Source organism: Microchirus variegatus, assembly GCF_963457635.1.
Source record: "Microchirus variegatus genome assembly, chromosome: 10".
Lineage (NCBI taxonomy): Eukaryota > Metazoa > Chordata > Actinopteri > Pleuronectiformes > Soleidae > Microchirus > Microchirus variegatus.
Window position 1 is genome coordinate 26,399,529 of NC_139811.1, and position 20,930 is coordinate 26,420,458.

Here is a 20,930-nt window from a genome sequence, read left to right on the forward strand (position 1 = left end):
CTCCTAAAATATATGCCTGCTAAAGTCTACATTCACCACATTAACTTGCAGTTAGACAGCTTTTTCAATGCTTGTGTTGATCTACCAAACACTTAAGTCCAAAGAGAAAGTCAACTGTTTTAGGCTCATGTGTACAGGAGCCGCTGGACCCATTACTGTCTTGCTTGCTAGGTTTGTGTCACTGAGGTAAATCCAAGGTCCAACTTACTAACAGATGGAGCAGAGGATCAACAAATCCTGTATGTCGTGACATAAAACTGCTATTTTTTTCTCCATGGAAAAGTCCAATGTTTAGATAAAGTGGCAGACACATTCTTCTAGATGGGACTAGAGAATCTGTTTTTCCTTGTGTCCTGACTGCCAGCCATGTTTTCACTAAGGCTGCCTAATGCAGGTTTTAGGTACAAAGGCTGCACACAGTGATTAAAAATGTATGTATGACACTGTTATGTCAATTCCTCACACAACCACACTTCAAAATAGCCTGATATATTATACAGGTACATCTCAATGATTTAGAATATGGTGGAAAAGTTAATTTATTTCAGTAATTTAACTCAAATAGTGAAACCCTGTATTATATACACACAGACTGAAGTAGTTTAAGTCTTTGGTTCTTTTAATTGTTGTGATTTTGGTTCACATTTAACAAGAACACACAATTCAGTATCTCAAAAAATGAGAATACACCATAAGACCAATTAAAAAAACAAAAACAATCGTTGGCCTTCTGGAAAATATGTTCATTTATATTTACTCAATACTTGGTTGGGGCTGCTTTTGCTTTTATGACGGCCTCAATTCGACTTGGCATGGAGGTGATCAGTCTGTGGCACTGCTGAGGTGGTATGGAAGCTCAGGTGTCTTTAACAGTGGCCTTCAGCTCATCTGCATTTTTTAGTCTCCTGTTTTTCATTTTCCTCTTGACAATTCCCATAGGTCTGGTGAGTTTGCTGGCCAGTCAAGCACACCAACGCCATGGTCATTTAACAAACCTTTGGTGATTCTTGCAGTGTGGGCAGGTGCCAAATCCTGCTAGAATATGAAATCGGTATCTTCGAAAAGCTCGTCAGAACAATGAATGAAGCATGCTCTGAAGTGCTCTAAAATGTCTTGGTAAACAGGTGAAGTGTATTTGGTTTTCAAAAAAACACAGTGGACCAACACCATCAGATGACATTGCACCCCAAACCATCACAGACTGTGGAAACTTAACACTGGACTTTGAGCAACCTGGTTATGAGCTCCTTCCTTCCACTCAACTTTCTGTTAACATGCTTGGATACAGCACTCTCTGAACAGCCAGCATCTTTGGTGATGATTTTTTGTGGCTTACCCTCCTTGTGAAGGGTGTTGATGTTTGTCTTCTGGACAACTGTCAGCAGTCTTCCCCATGATTGTGTAGCCTTGAGAATCAAACTGAGAGACAATTTTGAAGGAAGCCTTTACAGGTGTTTTGAGTTGATTAGCTGATTGGCATGTGACACCATAAAGTTACAATAGTGAACTTTTTCACCATATTCTAATATTGAGATACTGAATTTTGGGTTCTTGTTAAATGTGAGCCAAACTCGTCACAATTAAAAGAACCAAATACTTAAACTACTTCACCCTGTGTATTGAATGTATAATAATACACAAGTTTCACTATTTGAGTTGAATAACTGAAATAAATGAACTTTTCCACCATATTCTAATTTATTGAGATGCACCTGTAAATGTGAATACAAGATGAACTGTTTTAGCTGGACTGCATTAAACATAGGTGGTTACCGTTGATGTGCTTGGGGCTGTTTGTGTTGCTGGAGAGCTTGAGCAAGCAGCTATCAGAGTTTTTTATGCTGCAGGTCATCCCTGTAGCTGCTGACAGCTGATCTTGATATTCCAGAGCAGCCTTCTCAAACCTGCACACACACAATTAAAATTACTACTACTACAACCAAGAAAAATAAACACAACCTGTAATAGTAGAGAACCAAGGCAACTATTTTGATGTCTGGTGAAAAAAAAAAGTGTTGCTTACCGCCCCTCAGCCTGCAGAGCGACCGATGAAAGCCAGCTCAGACTCCTACCTGTGGTGGAGAGGCTCCAGGCTGTGAGGCCGTGGATAGCCTCAGGACAATGCAGCTCACACAGAGCCTCCACCAGCAGCATCAGAGGAACCTCCACCTCTGGTACCTGACACACAAAAACATGCCCATCAGCTATTCACATGTGATATCACAAGCATTTATTTTTATTTTATTTATCCTTTATTTAGCCAGGAAGGTCCCACTGAGATACAACATCTCTTCTTCCAGGGAATCCTGGTCAAGATAGCAGCATAGATAACATATACAAATGTTACATTAGGCTAACAGCATTACAGCTTATCAAAAATCTCGATGCACACTGATGCTTCAAGGGCGGAATGATAGGTGGAACATATTTTTGTAATTCTTCTGAGATGTACTTACCTGGGTGCTACTGTATTTAATTTCTGTGAGCAGGTCAAAACCGTGACGAACAGTTACAGCAGGCTGTCCAGATAGGAGACCAACCCTCATCAATGCAAGGCGGATCCTGGTCAGCCAGTCTTGGCATGTCTGCCGATTAGTGTAGAAGAATGTCCTGATGCCCTGCGACAAAGAAAAGGAGGGTTTTAAATTATTATTTTATTATTTATACTCGAGCGAGTGAATGTCACAAGAGGGACTGCTTTATTAGCTTTTAGTTGCACACCTTTGGGGGGGCAGTAAGAGCATTGGCACAGCCCTCATATGCGTTGTACATGAGCTTCTCCAGGTTCTCCAGGTACTGAAGCAGCAGAGCAAGGCGAAGCTGGTTAGAATGGTGACCATCGCTGTCACTTCCAACACCAGCCCACGCACCAACTTCCTGCTCTGGGTTCAGACTATGGGCAGCCAGACTACGGATTATACCTGTCACAAAGACACAGGAGAAATAATTGTTTTCAGCTTCTTTAAAGTTAATATTTTCTGGTTTCCTTGCTTCATATAACAAGGAAAGCATTAAAACTGAACAATTTTGGTTTTTAGACAAATCATGACATTTGAAAACATAATTTTGAGGTTTGAAAAATGCAGTCAGTGAGGAGACCAACTGGATTTCATCCATTTACCCTCAATTGTCTGGAATGTGTCCTGAGCTCGACCCAGGGGTGTTCGCAGTTTGGACAGGACAGTGAACTGTGCAGCCTCCCACACTGCCCACTGCCACAGCACCACCTCAGTTTTCAACAGAGCCCGTGGCACCACATCCGGCCTGCTGCCATCCCCTCCTCCTCTGGAATCTCGCTTCTCCAGTCGCTGGCAGCTGAAGTACAGACGCTCCATCCAGGGATCTTTCCTGGAGTGAAGAAATGTGACGCTTAGAAAGTTTGATTACATTGATGCCTCAAAAATGCAGTCATCATGAGGCAGATACAGAGGAGTATAATTTGGTAGAATAAAACCATACCACGCATACAGGACTGTAAAAGAAAAAACCAACAGCAGAGTTTGTCTGAAATCTATGCAGTTCATCAGCAAATCCATCAGTCACTTATGTCATATTAAAACCAGCCCTTCTAATTCGAATCCTATTTTGTTTGCTCGGAAAGTCTGTTCATTGAGTGAGTTGTGACTGTGCAAGCGAACTCTGATCCACACTAAAACATACAGTGGTATGCAAAAGTTTGGGCACTCATGTAGATGTTCATGATTTTTCTTTATAAATCATTGGTTGTTTGGGTAATACATTTCAGTTAAATATATCATATAGGAGACAAACACAGTGATATTTGAGAAGTGAAATAAAGTGTATATGATTTACAGAAAGTGTGCAAGAATTATTTAAACAAAATAGGGCATGTGCATAAGTTTAGGCACCACAAAAGAAAACAGTTGTGCATCCTTCTTTTGCAGAAATAACAGCCTCTAAACGCTTCCTATAGCTTCCAATTAGAGTTTGGATTCTGGAGGAAGGTATTTTGGACCATTCTTCTTTATAAAACATCTCCAGTTCAGTCAGGTTTGATGGTTTCTGAGCATGGACAGTCTGCTTTAAATCACACCACACATTTTCAATATTATTCAGGTCTGGGGACTGAGATGGTCATTCCAGAACATTGTATTTGTTCCTCTGCATGAATGCCTTAGTAGATTTTGAGCAGTGTTTAGGGTCGTTGTCTTGTTGAAAGATCCAGCCCCGACACAACTACACCTTTGTCACTGATTCCTGGACATTGTTCTCCACAATCTGCTGATATTGAGTGGAATCCATGTGACCCGAACTTTAACAAGTTTCGCAGTCCCTGCACTGGCCACACAGCCCCACAGCATGATGATGGAACCACCACCAAATTTTACTGTAGGTAGCAAGTGTTTTTCTTGGAATGCGGTGTTCTTTTTCCACCATGCATAACGCCCCTTGTTTTGCTCAAATAACTCTTTATTTTAGTTTCATCAGTACACAGCACCTTATTCTAAAATGGCGCTGGCTTGGCCAAATGTGCTTTAGCATACCTCAAGCGACTCTGTTTGTGGCGGGTGCAGAGAAAAGGCTTTTTCTGCATTACTCTTCCATACAGCATCTCCTTGTAAAGTGCGCTGAATAGTTGAACGATGCACAGTGACACCATCTGCAGCAGGAGGATGTTTTTCTTGTTCTGCCACATCAGGCCTTAACTAGAACTGTGCCTGTGGTCTTCCAATTCCTCACAATGTTCCTCACAGTTGAAACTGAGAGCTTAAATCTCTGAGATAGCTTTCTGTATCCTTCCCCTAAACCATGATGTTGAACAATCATTGTTTTCAGGTCATTTGAGAGTTGTTTTGAGGCTCCCATGTTGCCACTCTTCAGAGAAGATGCAGAGGCCTCCTTAAATACCATATGGATTCACCTGTGTATGGAGGTCAAGGGTCACTGAGATTACAAAACTAATTTTGAGTTCCAATAATTAGTGCTAAAGGTATTGAAATCAATAAAATGACAAAAATGTATGCACATGCCCAATTTTGTTTAAATAATTCTTGCACACTTTCTGTAAATCATATGAACTTTATTTCACTTCTTAAATATCACTGTGTTTGTCTCCTATATGATATATTTAACTGAAATTTCTTATCCAAACAACCAATGATTTATAAAGGAAAATCATGAAAACATACCACTATAGGTCTCAATTCGCTTCAAGTGAACCAAATGTAGGAAGCAGACTACAACGCAGGGCATTGTGGGTAAACACAACCAGAACATACGGGCGTGGAGAATGATAGCCAAGAGAAATGTGTGAGTCCATTGTTGCAGCTTATCTGTGTCGTATGTTCACACAAGGATCTTCTTTCTTGTGTTCCCTTTCAGCAGTGCCGCCTCAGGCGGGGAGGGGAATGCATCACTTAAAAGGTTTGGTTTGTTTCACTAAAGTGTGAAAGCAAACTTGGACAGGTGGAATGTTGCAACCCCCAACAGTACAGAGCTCAATTTTTACTCCTGCGTAAAGTGCTCTACATCGGTTACAGAGAGTCCTCTACGTCGCCGGAGAGCCTCTCCGTCTTCTCCAGCTGTATGAAATATTATAAGTGTCACCGTCACTCCGTCAAGGGACAACGGTGACGATTAGCGATTGGTCCTCTAAGACCATCATTTCCGGAATTACTTTTCTGGTTCGACTACTACGACGTAGCACAAGGCGTAGAAGTTCATCAAATTTGCCAGCCGACATTCGGAAGTACCTGAAGTGGGTTTTTTTGGTCCATGTTAAATTCTCCTGCCATCAGTCTCTGTACATTTAGTGGACGTACATACCACCTCCGGACACGTCTCCTCAGTCTTTCATGCCTCCATTTTTGTATCAACAGTATCTGTGTTTCAATGTCATTCAGCTGCAACAACAACAGTCTTTCTCTCTCTCTCAGACACCATTGCTCCCTGTAGCTGGAAGCACAACGACCAACGACGTTACTGAACATTGGCGTCATGCGACTCGGTCAATCTTGCGTAGCGACCCCTACTGATCGGGCGGGAAATTGCATTGCGTATCCGGCACCACGACAGAGAACTATGAGGGCTCGAAGGTTATCTATGGTTACTCAGTAGGATAGCGCATTACGAAGTTGTAGAAGTGTAATCACCGCTTAAGACACATACCCTCCACGGTGCAGGACCCCATATAAGATGAAGCTGATGAGGTCACTGAAGTCCTGGGGGTGGAAGGTGCTGCTTGGTGCCTGGCTCATGTGGTGGCGGATGGCCACTGAAATCTCCCTCATTTCAGGGTGACTGTGGTTACTGTGAACAAACAATTATTATGCATTATGCACATCTCATTAACATGTGGGTGACTTGAAAGATATTGAGAATGTGTTGGTGTGTACTAAAAGATTCACAAAAGTCAAACTTAGATGTAAATTTAGCTAATGTAAACCTGTCTTTAAAAAAAAAACAGGCTGTTGTGATATTCCTAATTGTGAATAAGGGTGGGAATGTCTAAGTAACTCACGATATGATTATGATTCAGAGAATTATGATTGCACAGACAGGGCAACCAGAGTGCGACCAAAATATTTAATAGTCCACTGGTGCACACGACGCTGCTCGGGTGAAAACTAGGGCTGTATTAACGCGTTAAAGCAGGATGATTAATTTGTGGAATTAACGCGTTCATTTTTTAACGCACTTTCTCACTTTCATTGCGCCACGGGCAGACTCACAGCTAACAGGCAAGGCAGGCAACTGATGAGGGCTCCGAGCCGATAGGGGGCCCCGACACTCAGAGAATGAGGGCTGTTTTTATCAAAATGTATCAGTGACGTTCCGGTGGCGCGCGACACAGCATGACAGCTTAGAAACAGAGCTCCGGTACCAGCCTTTTAATTCCCCCTAATTCAAGCGTTTTTGCTCATTCAAATTGATACACACTGAATAAGAATGGATGGGGATAAAAGTAGGAAATGCGGATATGGGTTAAGGAACAACGCCGATCGGCAAATCGACAAAGAAGTCGCGGCTAGCGAAACTTTAGCAGGTCAAGATGGCGGCCCCGGAGAAGGCGATACTTTGGCCCTAATCCGTGTAGCCGTGGGCGAAGTCATGACCGCGGGGATGGCAGCGTTCCGTGCCGAATTGAAAAAAGACCTCTCCGACTTCCATGCCAGTTTTCGGGAGGACATTAAAAAACAAATGGAGGATTTTTCCACTGAAATAGATCGGAAAATGCAAGTTACGGAGGGCCAGATTGAGGGCGCGGTGAAACGCGTTGATGAGATGGAGGAAAACATGGCCGATATGGAAAGATGGGACATTGGAGTGAAGGACGCCCTCAACCAACTGCTTCGCGACCAACGAGCTCTGCGGGATAAAGTGTCTGATCTTGAGGGTCGCTCCAGGCGCAACAACGTTAGGATATATGGCGTCCCGGAGGACGCCGAAGGTACATCCGCTGTAACCTTCGTTGAAAACCTGATTAAGACCGAACTCGGAGACAGTCTGCCCTTAGATAGGGACCGTGACCTGGGTATAGAGCGCGCTCATCGCGCTCTGGCACCAAAACCGCCTGCAGGTGCCCCTCCACGCTCGATAGTGGTCCGGTTCCTCCGTTTTTCAGTGAAGGAGAAAGTTCTCCATACAGCTTGGAAAAAGGAACTGCGTGTCCAAAACAAACGAGTATTTTTTGACCATGATTATGCGACGGATGTGCAAAACAAGCGGAAGGAATATACACCCATCAAGAAGGCGCTGAAGGAGAGGGGAATACGCTTCCAGACACCACTAACCAGGATGCGCGTCTTCTTTGCAACGGGCACCGTCATGTACAACACTGCGGTGCATGCTGCGGAGGATCTGCGCAAGCGGGGATTTACCGTGGGAGAAGTTACTCGCGGGACCAAGAGTGCAGGTGTTACGGAGGAAACACTGGCCCAGCTGCTCCCTTGGGAAACAACGGAGACCCGTCGCGGCAGAGACAAGGACCGACACCAGAGGCAGATCCAGGAAAAACTAAAGGAGTACCGCAGGACGGAGTCGGGAGCAGCACAGGAGGACGGGTGAACGGTTTAACTGTCTTTTTTTTTTCATTATCGGATCTGACGGTGAGATAAGTCACTCTCATATTTTTATTTTATTTTTGCATGGTCTGCTTCTTTTTTTGTTATATATATAAACCCGAGGATTAAGGCTACCCTCTACAAGGATTAATAACATTTAAACCCCTGTCCAGCATTTTCTTTTGACTTAACAAATACACTGTACAAGGCTGATACCTACGGTGCGTACAGACAGAGAGCCACGAGACTTTCTTTCTTCTCTTTTTTCACACTTTTTGCTACAGAGGGGCCCCACCTTGTGGCCTGCTCCCCTCACTGTCGAGGTGACATGTCACCTTACTTGTTGGAAGCTCAGTTTGATGTTCTGTTTTATAGTTCTAGTTTTCTTGTTCTACTTTATTTTCTGTGTTTTGAGGTCTGGGATATTTCAAGTGCAATGTGCTGTGAATACACATAATGCAATACCAACACTATAACATACTGTCATTGAATGTAAATGGGCTGAATAATCCGATCAAAAGAAGTAAAATGATAACTAAATTAAAAAAGGAGAAGGTAAACATTGCATTTTGGCAAGAAACTCACCTTTCTGGTCCTGAACACGAAAAACTAAAAAAAATGGGCTTTAGGAACTCTTTTTACTCTTCATTTAAAAACGGAAAACGGAGGGGAGTTGCTGTACTAATTTCAAATTCGACCAGATTCGAATTTATATCCCAAATAAGTGATAAAGATGGTAGATTCATTCTCGTTAAAGGAAAAATAGATCAAAAAGAAGTGACCCTCTTTAATGTGTATGCCCCCCCTGGGAGTGATAAATCATTTTTCAGAAAGGTGTTTGATTTGATAGCCTCTGAAACATATGGGACTCTAATATGTGCCGGAGACTTTAACATGCTACTTAAACCCCTACTAGATACAACAAATAGAAAGAGAAAAAGTAACACTACTGAGAAATATATAAATAAAGTACTAAAAGACCTTGGACTGAATGATGTATGGCGGTTTGTGCATGGATCGGTCCCAGGCTACACTTTTTATTCTGCGCGACACTCAGTTCACTCTAGAATCGACTATTGCTTTATGTATGGTGGGGATTTACATAGAGTAAGGGATTGTAGAATGGGCCCGAGAGACCTCTCGGACCACTCTGGAATTTATCTGACGTTACACTTAGACAGTAAACAGCGCAAAACACTGTGGAGACTCAACACCGGTATGTTGAACGATCCTGCTTTTAGGAATTCAATAGTGTCTGATTTAAACTCATATTTACAGGATAATGATACCGGAGATGTGAATCCTAGTATTCTATGGGATGCAGCTAAAGCCGTTCTCAGGGGCAAAATCATAGCCAGGACATCAATGTTGAAAAAGATAAAAGCAACAAAATTATCAAAACTGCAGGAAGAATTAATAGATTTAGAGCGAACACAAATTGTCAATAAAGAGTCCAGTATCATAAATAAAATCAGAAATTTAAAGCAAGAAATAGATAAAATATTAAGCGAGGAAGTTGAGAAAAATATTAGATTTATGAAGCAAAGATATTACGATTCAGGCCCTAAAGCGACAAAGCTGTTAGCTTGGAGGCTCAGAAAACAACAAGCTGAAAATACAATCCACAAGATTAGAGACCCTGTTACAAAAAAGATTACTACTAGTATTGATGGTATACAAACGGCTTTTGAAAATTATTATACATCTTTATATTCTCAAAAAGAACATAGTAATGAAACGACTATACTTGAATTTTTAAACTCCCTAGACCTTCCTGTACTTGGTAAAGAAATTAATGATAAACTTGTCTCCCCAATAACAGTAGAAGAAATAGAAAAGGCTATTACAAGTCTTAATGCTAACAAGTCACCCGGTACCGATGGTTTCCCCCCAGAATGGTACAAATCCATAAAAGAACATCTGCTCCCTTTACTTGTAACCTGTTTCAATTATGTTTTAAAAGAAGGCTCTCTTCCCCCTTCTTGGAACGAGGCTTTTATATCAGTCATCCCTAAGGATGGAAAGGACAGGACGGAGTGTAGTAGCTTCAGACCTATTAGTGTTTTAAACACGGATTATAAACTTTACGCAACCATCCTAACCAAAAGAATGGAAACTGCAATGCCACTATTAATAGATGAAGACCAAACAGGTTTTATGAAAAATAGACAAACTCAGGACAACATTAGGAGAGCCTTGCATATTATTCAGCAAGTTAGGGAGGAAAATATTAGCTCAATGATCCTCAGTTTGGATGCTGAAAAAGCTTTCGATTCGGTTGGGTGGGAATTTCTCTATTTAGTGATGAACAGATTTGGCTTTAGTAAAGATTTCATACGCTGTATTCAAGCTCTTTATTCTTCTCCTACCGCAAGAGTAAAAGTCAACGGGAGTCTTTCAAACTCTATAACTTTGCAACGTGGCTGCAGGCAAGGCTGCCCAGCCAGCCCTAGTCTATTTAATTTGTTTATTGAACCTCTAGCTCAAGCAATTCGGCAGGAAGACGGACTGAAAGGCATATCCATGGAAGGTGAGGAGTACAAAGTAGGACTTTACGCAGACGACGTATTAGTCACAATCCTGGACCCGGACTCTGGCTTACCTATATTAATGAAAATGTTAGAAACATATGGGACACATTCAGGTTATGTTCTTAATGTACACAAAACCCAGGTCTTGACATTTAACTATACTCCTACGCAAGACTTTATTACAAGGTATAATTTTAATTGGAATTCAACTCATATAAATTACCTTGGAGTACGTCTACCTAAGGATCTCTCACAACTATTTGCTATTAATTATAATTCAGTTAATCAAAACATATACAATGACCTCACTAGATGGGCCCTCCTCCCTCTCGACTTTGGCAGTAGAATTAGATCAGTTAAAATGAATATTCTTCCCAGATTACTTTATCTTTTTTTATCGATTCCAGTAGAAATTCCCCAGAACCAATTTAGAGAATGGGATAGGCATATTTCTCGATTTATTTGGAACAAAAAGAAACCAAGGGTAAAATTCTCTACCCTCCAGCTGCCGGAGGAAAGGGGAGGCATGGCACTCCCATCCTTAAGAAAATATTATTTGTCAGCTCAGTTGAGGCCCTTGGTATATTGGTGTAACCCATCCTATGTTGCCAAATGGAAAACTATGGAGTTATCTTTAACGGATTCACCAATACAATCACTGCTTGGCTTTGTTGACGGGGAGAATGAAACTATACAAGTAAAGAATCAGTGGGTTAATCTATCACTAAAAGTATGGAGGGAAGTTGTTAAATGTTTTCAACTCCAAAGAGACATTAGACAGCTTAGATGGCCAGCCTACGACCCTGACTTCATACCAGCACTGCATGATCATAGGTATAGACAGTGGGTATATTATGGTGTTACTGCTATTTGTAAGACCACTGAAAAGGGCGGGTTTAAAAGCTTTACCAACCTATGTCAAACATACGGGCTGGGCGGACAAGACTTTTATAGATACTTGCAGCTTCGTGACTACTTTTGTAAAAAGATAAGAGGTGCTAATTTAAGAGAAATGCCAACTATTGTTCAAATATTTATTGATGCATATAATTCTGGGAACATCAAAGGTCTGATAAGCAAGTTGTATTGTGGTATCATATCTCTGAACAAGGACTCTACAGACTATGTGAAGGAACGATGGGAAAAAGAACTGAACATTGTAATAACTGAAGACATATGGCTGAATGCGTGGACAACACAGTTTTCCTCCACCAACTCCCGGACCTGGAGGGACTTCTGTTGGAAAAACCTGATTCGTTTTTTTATCACCCCGAAACAGAAGTCTAAACAAACTGGTACCCAGCTAGGCTGCTGGAGGGACTGTGGGGACATTATGGTCGATCATGCCCATGTCTTTTGGTCTTGCCCACTTATTCAGACTTTCTGGAAGGGAGTGGCATCGATTATTACAAAAACATTGGGCTTCAATATCAGTGTAACTTTCTTGTCTCTCTATCTTGGTTATTTCCCTAATAAGCTAAGTAAAGATGATGCATACCTCTTAAAGATTTTGCTGGCAGCAAGTAAAAAGGCCGTCACAAAGTGCTGGCTTCAGAAAAATGCCCCTACTGTTGGTCTCTTTGTCAACACTGTTGAGCAGTTGCATCTTTTGGAAAGAATGACTTACTCCATACGACTTCAAAAGGAGTTGGGTGAAAAGCGATGGAAAAAATGGTCCGTTTATTTAGCTAGTCAGACAGATTTGGTATAGACATTGCACCACAAGCGTTTTTCTTTTACGCCTTGGAGATAGGCGAGATTGCCATGATTAAGTGATTATCCCATGACCTCCTGTTTATTTTTATTTTTATTTTTTTGTGTACGTGTTTGCTGTTTCTGTTTCGTGTCCTACATTATTATTCTTTTTTTTTTCCACAGTTTATATTGTGTGGATAATGTGAAAAAATACTTACAAATAAAAAGTTTCAAAAAAAAAAATGTATCAGTGACCAGCCGCATCCCTGTCCCCCTTAAACAACAACGGGTGATTTGCAATAACATCTCAGTAGGAAACTTCCCTAAAGGGAGGTTTCCTACTGAGATGTTATTGCAAATCAACAGGTTCTATCCCTAATATAAAGCAAAAAAATGTTGTGTGTGTATATTTGTGTTTATATATGCTGCTAAAGATGTTATGTTTTTCTTTTTCAATCCATTTATTATTTACATAGAATCTGGTGCACTGGCTGGAGAGCACTTTAAATGTTGTTGTACCTGTGAAAAGACAATAAAGATCTATAGTCTATAGAAAAGCGCCATATGTGAAGAACAGATTCAATTTCCTGTAGAAGCACTGCCAGGAGTAAACCGAGTCTTACCTCAGAGCCACATCAAGAGGGATTGTCCTGAGCAGCTTTCCATAGGCTTGTCTCACCCTCACTGCCGAGTGGACCAACTGTACTCTGCACACGTCCAAACACCTAACAACCATCACAAATATCACAAATGTTTAACCATGTCAGATCAAACGTACTATACACTGTAACAGTTTACATGTATGTACATTAGTGTATGGATAGGGGTGTGAACCAAAATGCGGAAATGATCGTTGGGCTGGGTTTGAGTCCATTATTTCCAGTTCTTTTAGTGAAACATAGAATTTAAAAAAGGGGGATTACACAATGGAAATTTTGAATTACTTAATTGTTGACTTTTAATAAATACATTATAACAATGTAAAATAAGTAATACAGTGAGTAGAAATCGATAAGGAATTGACCCAGTGTTTCTTTTCTTTTTTTTACACTTTTTATTGAGTTTTTAGCATCACGACTGAACCCAGTTTGATCAATTTTACAAATATTAGAGGAGACAAAGTATAACCTATTCCTACACGTTAACAGGGTCCCCTGGTGCCCTAATGAACATGTCTGTGACATGATTTGGTTAAAATACCTTAAAGGTCCCATATTATACCCTATTAACCCAAGTTAAACTAGGTCCTGGTGCCCTAATGAACATGTCTGTGTCATGCTTTAGTCAAAATATCATAAGGATGAAGCACAATGGCAGTTCAATAACCCTGCCAAAACAGCCTTTTTCAGAACGCTCGGTTTTGTGCCTGGTCATTTACATATGAATGAGACCCAGGTAAACACACATCCACTGCTTCCAGGGGAGTGTCGATCTAACTTAAGGCCACATTATACTTCTCCGACTGCGTATGCGTTATCCGACTGCGTCACCACGGAGACGCCTCTAGCCTTTATACTTCTGCGTCGTGGTGACAGACACGCACTGCAATTTCCCGCCCGATCAGTAGGGGTCGCTGCACAAGATTGTTGTGCTTCTGGCTACAGTGAGCAATGGCGTCCGAGAGAGAAAGAGAGAGAAAGACTGTTGCATATTTATAGTTTGGCAGCGGCGTTATCGGCGGGGATGAGCTCCGCGTCTGTGGACGCTCGGTGCGCACTGTGAGCCGGCACAGAGCAGCTTCGCTCAGCCTGTCCTGAGGACCAATCGTAGCTCTTGCCGTCTCCGTTGTCCCTTGACATAGTGACGGACACTTAAAAAATATTTCGTGCAGTCGGAGACGATGCAGAGGCTCTTCGACAGGCTCTGCGTAACCGACGCAGAGGACTCCGAGTAACCGACGCAGAGGACTATGCGTAACCGACGCAGAGGACTCTGCGTAACCGACGCAGAGGACTCTGAGTAACCGAGGCAGAGGACTCTGAGTAACCGAGGCAGAGGACTCTGCGTAACCGAGGCAGAGGACTCTGCGTAACCGAGGCAGAGGACTCTGCGTAACCTACGCAGAGGACTCTGCTCGCGATCTCGCGATCATAAAACCATTAAAATCGAAGAAAAACGAAACACGCGGCGTGTATGTAAATTCCAATGCTAGTAAAAGACCCTGAACGCACCAGTGTTACTGCGGCTCTGACTGACGTGTGTGGATCAACAACACGAGGAGAGAACGTGGAAACACGACAGAAAGGCAGCTTTTGGTTGAGAAGAAATGTAGGACAACATCTACATCTTTCTGCAAACGCGTGCTCCTCATATCACCGATACACACACGCCACTCGCTAACCGCAGGCACGTAACTGGTGCGTTCAAGGTGTCCCTCCAGCATAGGAATTTACATACACGATCAACAACAAAGGGCTTGTGAAGCTTGTGGGGAGCTACGGTGGTGCTGTGAAGTACTCTGCCTGGCGGGGTGTCAACATTCACGGTGAAATGTGTTGCTATGTCGTCGTTGCGAGAGGTTAAAACATTGCGTGTTTTATCGCCTATACTTACACAAAGTGGAACCACTAAAACATGACTGAGTCTTTTTTTTTCACATTTTGGGGACTGGTATGGCCCACTGAGTCCCAAATATAAGTACTAAAAGATTAAAAAGTTGATTTTGCACAATAGTGGCTTTAAGGCTGAAGCACCAGACCAGTTCAATCCCCCTGCCCTATTCAGAACGATCAGTTTTGAGTGCCTGCCTCTTTAAATGCAAATGAGACACAGGAAACTACTAGTAACTAGTAAAATGTGTTGACAGACTCTTAAGAGCACACTTTTCATTGTTTCACTCCATGGTCTAAACCTTTGTGTAGAAGACACTTTGGTGCTGCAATTAAGGGAATAACAGATGCATCAGATGAGCTGATCTCTTTAGTTAACTGCTCAAATGGGGTGAGAAGAGATTAAATAATCTTTGGTGTGAAGTGGCAGGCACATATAGAAAGTAATGTAATTCCTACACCGTTCACCAGCTTTGGATGTAAATATACTCAAATTAAAGCTGAAAGTGCACAGTTAAATCAGATCTTCGTTTCATTTCAAATCCATTGTAGTGGTGTATAGAGCAAAAAAGAGAATCATGCCGATATTTATGGACCTGACTTGTGTGTGTGTGTGTGTGTGTGTGTGTGTGTGTGTGTGTGTGTGTGTGTGTGTGTGTGTGTGTGTGTGTGTGTGTGTGTGTGTGTGTGTCGTTTACCTCTGCAGCAACTCAGTGGACAGAGATGAAGACAGGACTTGTAAACTATGGCAGGTCTGAAGGCAAATACTTTGATCTTCATTCAGAGCTATCCAGATAGCGAGAGAGGGGAAAAAATATTAACTCATAAATACACGATACATCTCAAATTTACACTTGCATAGCCTGCATTCCGTTTGAGTGGATATGGGCCCACCGTTTGACAGCAGGCCCCTGCAGAACTTGTTAAAGGAAGGCAAGGAGAAGAGGGGGCTGTAGGTGTCAGACTTCTTCATGAGCACAGCAATTTCCTGGGCCCAGGTCAGCAGGAGCTTCCTGACAAAGCAACACACAAGGTATCAGAGAGACTGAATCAATAGTAGTCCATCATTTGTCTACTAGCAAAAGGTTGACTAAATCCAGAACTCTGAAGATGAAGAAATACATGAACAGCTTTAAGGAGTTTAATGAAAATGTGTCAAAAAAGTATTTCTTTCAAAAGTAAATCTTTCAAATACTTGTTTAAAACTAAATATGTTATTGTCACTGTTTTTATAACCAAATTTGAGCCAGAAGTCAGAAATGAATCAAGCATAACATTCAACCACTAAAACTGTTTTTTCTGTTCAGGAATGTTGATCAAGAAATAATAATGCTTCATTATTTTTTCAGTTTTTCTGTAAAACAGTACATTTTAAAAAATCATTACAATAATTATATTTTGGCATTAAAAATATAATTTCAGTTAAAGAGTTTCTACACACTGGTGTATTATCCATTACAGAAACATAAAAAAATATTGTGATAATTACCAATGCTGTTAATTTAGGACAGCTGTGGATTTGGGTGGTGGTCTAATACATTTGTTAAGCACTGTATACAATTACCCAAACTGAAAGTAAAATTGCCATTCCGTTGGACCCTATGCTTTTTATACTGGAGAATATCCCAGGGAAAGGCCATATATATATACTGCGTATACTTCTGTTAATTGCCAGAAAAATCATAACTGTAAATTGGAGGAAATGATCTTCACCAACAAGAATCCAATGGACTCAAAGACTAAAACAAGTGTATATAATGGAATACGTGACAGCAAACCTGCAAATGTTTTGCTGTGGACATTTTTCGACAAAGGTGGACTCCAGTTACGTTGTATTGGAATATGTAAACATATAGTGTGACAATACTGAAACTGAAGGCCCTCTATCAAGGAATGTTTGTGTTCATAAATGTTCGATGCTCAGTGATATTGTCAACAGAACTCAAATAAAATTAAAATGAAAAACACTGTTGGGAAAAGGGATAGAGAGAAAATACCTAGCCTCGGGGTAAAGGTCTTCCTTCGCTAAGAGACCTCCCAAAAGGCTTAGCAGTGTGCTGAAATGTTTCTTCGTCGCTGTGGTCACAGTGCTGATGACAGCACCATCAAACAGGGAGGGAGAAGATGACGAGAGGCTGGACGAGATAAAATGATCATGTCTGGAAAAAAAGATTATTGAAGATTAAGCTTTGAATTTGACCAATTAAAACTTTGTAGAGGCATTGATGGACCACGCAAACGCAAATATTATAGTACAAATCCGATGTCTTTAATTATTGTTACTGACAGTTAAACAAAGTTGCAAATACTGTGTTGGGTAAATGTGAATGTTTGAGTAGCAGATTATTTTGTAGATAATGATGAGGTGTGTGCATTACCTGGTGCAATGTGAGAATAGGGTGTAGAGTACCGCATACTGGACAGCAGGGAAGTAGACTGCAAACTCGGAATGAACCTGCTTCAGGTTGTGACTGAGCAGAATGAAGACAGTAGGGGACAACGCCCACATCTAAAAAGACAAAACACATTTCACCATCACCATAAAACAGCAGCTCGCCTTCCATCAGCTTCAATTTTCAACACATCCCGATTGATTTATAATAAGATCTTTGCCGGCCAATAAGAGCAATCTCTAGTTTTCTGTAGTATTAATGACAGATTAAGAGCTTTGTAATACAGGTTTCCATTAAAGTGGTTGCATGAGATGTTGACACCTTGTTAGATCGACTGCACTGGCTCTACATGCATGGAGAAGCTGCAGAAGGGATCATTCACATGGAGCAACTTTAACACATATGAGATGTCATAGATCAGATGAGTGCACTAACGATTTTGTGATGCTTTCTGGAATGCAGCAAGCCCTTTCAACACATTTGATGCACTTTTGACATAATAATAGTAGGAAATCTGCACTTGGCCACTCTTAAGTAAGCTTTGAACCTCTCACCATCCAGACAACATGCACTGAGTAGCAAAGCTGATGTGAGAGTAATGTGGTGCTGATTCTTAGGGCTGCTTAATAATGGAATAATGATAATAGATTTAAAACGGCAATGGATCGCTTAATAGTGTTTGTTTCTGAAAACCTTGTTCATTTAAATAAACAAGCTCATTAAACCGATTACAAGCCGTATGGAGGGGGTTGCAATGGAGCGTCAGTGGCATCGTTTCTCCTGCCATTATATTGGGGGGCACCAGATCACAACAGACGTCTTTAAAGTTACCTTTCCTATAGTATAAGGTCTATACCTTTTCAAAACAATTTTTGTCAAACACGCGCGCCTACCGCCTTGCTGCTGTGTACGTTGCCCGAGAGAAACTAAGTGGCTTACCCCAATAAGAGAATTCTTGGTGTTGCCGATGGTGGTGAGAGTGCTGAGGTTAAAGATGAGGGTGAACTGGGCCTTTTCCACAGGTAGGTTGAGGGAAGCAAAAGCAGGGTGCTGGATGGTATGGCACAGGCCATCTGCCAGTGGCTCTCTCTCAGTGGGCTCCAGGTCCAACATCAGGCTGGAGAGGGCACACACCATCTCACCTAACACCATTTTATAAGCTGCCTCCAGAGTTGGAATGTTTTTCAAGCCCAAAAGTGCCTGATACACACTATGAACAGCTGTCATCACCTGTAAGATTGCGGAAACATGTATGTATTTATGTACACATAAATATAAACTCAAAAAACCGGAAACAATATTTCAGTCAATTATTTTTCCCTTTAATAATACCAATTGGTCTTGTATTATTTATCATTGTAAAATCACCTTAGTCACCTCTACAACAAGGTATAACTAATTGTGGAATGAGCATAATGAGCACTGTTTGACATAAAGTGCCAAACAGTATGATTTCCTTAGGTATTGAACACGGTACGGCTGGGCGATATGGCCTCAAATCAATATCACGATATATTGAGCAGCTCACCTTGATAAAGTGAATGAGCGATAAGTTCTAAGACGCGAGATGACGTCATCACCTAATTTGCATAATTAACCATTTGCCTGATATAAGCATGTGCACAGTGACACACGGATATCAGTACGGACACATGTCGGACCAGGGGTCGCGCTAATCGAATATTTTCCATCATTTACGGGTTTTTTAAAAAACGCGGACGGAAAAGGGCCAGCCGTCATTTTGACAAATTGCAATTCACACCCCTGACCACTTGGTGGCGAAGAGCATATTACAGTACTTGGTTCTTGTAGAAGAAAAAAAGTAGAAAAGAAGAAAAATGTCACGGCAGTTGAGTGTCAGAAGTTTCTTTAAAAAGCCCAATAACGATGTTGATAAAAGAGGTGAAAAAAGAGGGATAGATGCAGATGAAGATGAAGGACAAACTCAGCCCTTGGCCCCGGGTGGTGCTGACAGCGCGTTAAAGAGTTATGGACAGGAGGCTTTGGAGCGCGTCTGTGACCCGCTCATATTTCACTATTCATTGTTCATATGTAGCTACTGGGGCCACAGTCAGATGTTTTTGTTACTGCGGAGAAAAAGTTACATATTCTTCATATTCTGCTTGATGTGTGTATCCACGGTGTGGATTATTTGTTCAGCTTTTTTGGACTGAATATTAATTAAAAATGAATTAAAATTAAATGCAATTGAATATTTATTATGAAGTGACCGGTAAAAATAGCTTATGACAGGATTTTTATGACTGTCAGTCAAAATGACAGACAACAAAAAAGTCTAGCGCAACCTCTGTGTCAGACAAAACATTATGTGTGTATGTATATGTGTGTGTTTTATGTCTGATATGTATCAAATGCAGTGATTTATTTTGTGTGAGACTGAATGAAGAAACATTGATCAAGCATTTGTGTTTTTTCTCCTTCGTCTTGTTTGCGTGGTATGTTATAGCATGTCATATTGTGTGAGGGTGTAAAAACCAACGGCCTTGAACACATCATTTAAAAACCAGGAAGTGTATCGTCATTATCAACATATGCGGATCTCAGCGGCTCGGTTATTGTTGTCAATTAGACTGTGGCAGCAGGTACAACAAGCTCCCGCTGTGGGGAGGACGTACGTGTACATTCACGGGTCACGTATTAAAAAATTGTAGGGTTTAAATCGGGCTTGGGCTTGTAATTACAGTTAATGTGTCGGGCCGGGCTTGATTTTTTTGGGCTCGATCTAAGGGATACTTGCTTTCAGAAGGGAGTTTCCAAACACCACAAAAGTCTCCAATAACACCCAAAGTCGGGAGATTTGTCACAATACGCTTTTGACAAAAAAAAGTCGCAAGTGGAGTCGGAAAGTCACCAGAGTTAGCAACAAAGTCAGCAAGTTGGCAAAACTGCTACCGCACACAGTGGTAGCTGCTTCGTCTATCCTCACCGTCTCTTTCGCTTCTCGTTACCGAGGGCGTGGAGTCACGCGACTACAAACGCTGTACACAGCCGAGTGTCTTAAAGGGACATGAACATACCGGTAGCTTGCCTACATACACACACAGCCAAAAACGACTTTTCTTTTAATTATCGAATATATCGTCATGGGCAAAATGACGTCGATTATCGCTGTAAATTTCGATAACGATACATTTTCGATATATCGCCCAGCCTGAGAACATGGCCCTGCATAATGTGCTTATTGTTGTCATTACTTCACCCCACAGAGTGGAAGTGAAGTATTGTTTGACGGCTCTGTATGTTTGTTTGTCCATGTTTCCGAACTTGCCACTACAACCAGCAGAGGGCGCCAGAGGCTTGTTGCGTGAATGGGGTGAAGTCTGGCATCTCTGATTGCCTTGTTATTTTTGTATTGGCTTAGGAGACACATGGTGTTTCCACTCGTGACATCATAACCAGGGAAAAATTGGAAATTCAGTCGCAGGTCGGTTTGGAAGCTTTGGGTGGCCGGATTTGGCCTGCGGGCCACCAGTTAATGACCCCAGTTATTCAAAGTCATCCAAGTCATCCATTAGCAACAGAGCTGATTTAATTCTTTAAATATATTATTATTTGGGAAATACTGACACTGTTGCACCACACTGTTAATATTCATACACAGTAAAGCAGACTAGTAGTGTTAAAATAATAGTAAAGGAGTAAATTTAACTACAAACTAACCAATTTAAGGTTAATTTTCCCACATGTAAAATTTCACAATCATTCTCAGTGATTAAT

The 20,930-nt window shown here is 41.4% G+C and overlaps 1 protein-coding gene across 1 annotated transcript in view; it reads right to left on the minus strand.

The window, feature by feature from the left end:
* The window catches only part of smg1 (SMG1 nonsense mediated mRNA decay associated PI3K related kinase), a gene marked incomplete at its 5' end in the record, with an annotated part of 89,086 nt that overhangs the window by 43,847 nt on the left and 24,309 nt on the right, over positions 1-20,930 (minus strand). Inside the window, 12 exons of the mRNA XM_083896770.1 lie at positions 1,774-1,904; positions 2,024-2,178; positions 2,457-2,618; positions 2,722-2,921; positions 3,122-3,348; positions 6,130-6,270; positions 12,874-12,975; positions 15,498-15,585; positions 15,694-15,812; positions 16,797-16,958; positions 17,178-17,308; positions 18,132-18,422. Of these exons, the coding sequence (XP_083752896.1) occupies positions 1,774-1,904; positions 2,024-2,178; positions 2,457-2,618; positions 2,722-2,921; positions 3,122-3,348; positions 6,130-6,270; positions 12,874-12,975; positions 15,498-15,585; positions 15,694-15,812; positions 16,797-16,958; positions 17,178-17,308; positions 18,132-18,422 (1,909 nt within the window). The remainder of the gene's footprint in view (positions 1-1,773; positions 1,905-2,023; positions 2,179-2,456; positions 2,619-2,721; positions 2,922-3,121; positions 3,349-6,129; positions 6,271-12,873; positions 12,976-15,497; positions 15,586-15,693; positions 15,813-16,796; positions 16,959-17,177; positions 17,309-18,131; positions 18,423-20,930) is intronic.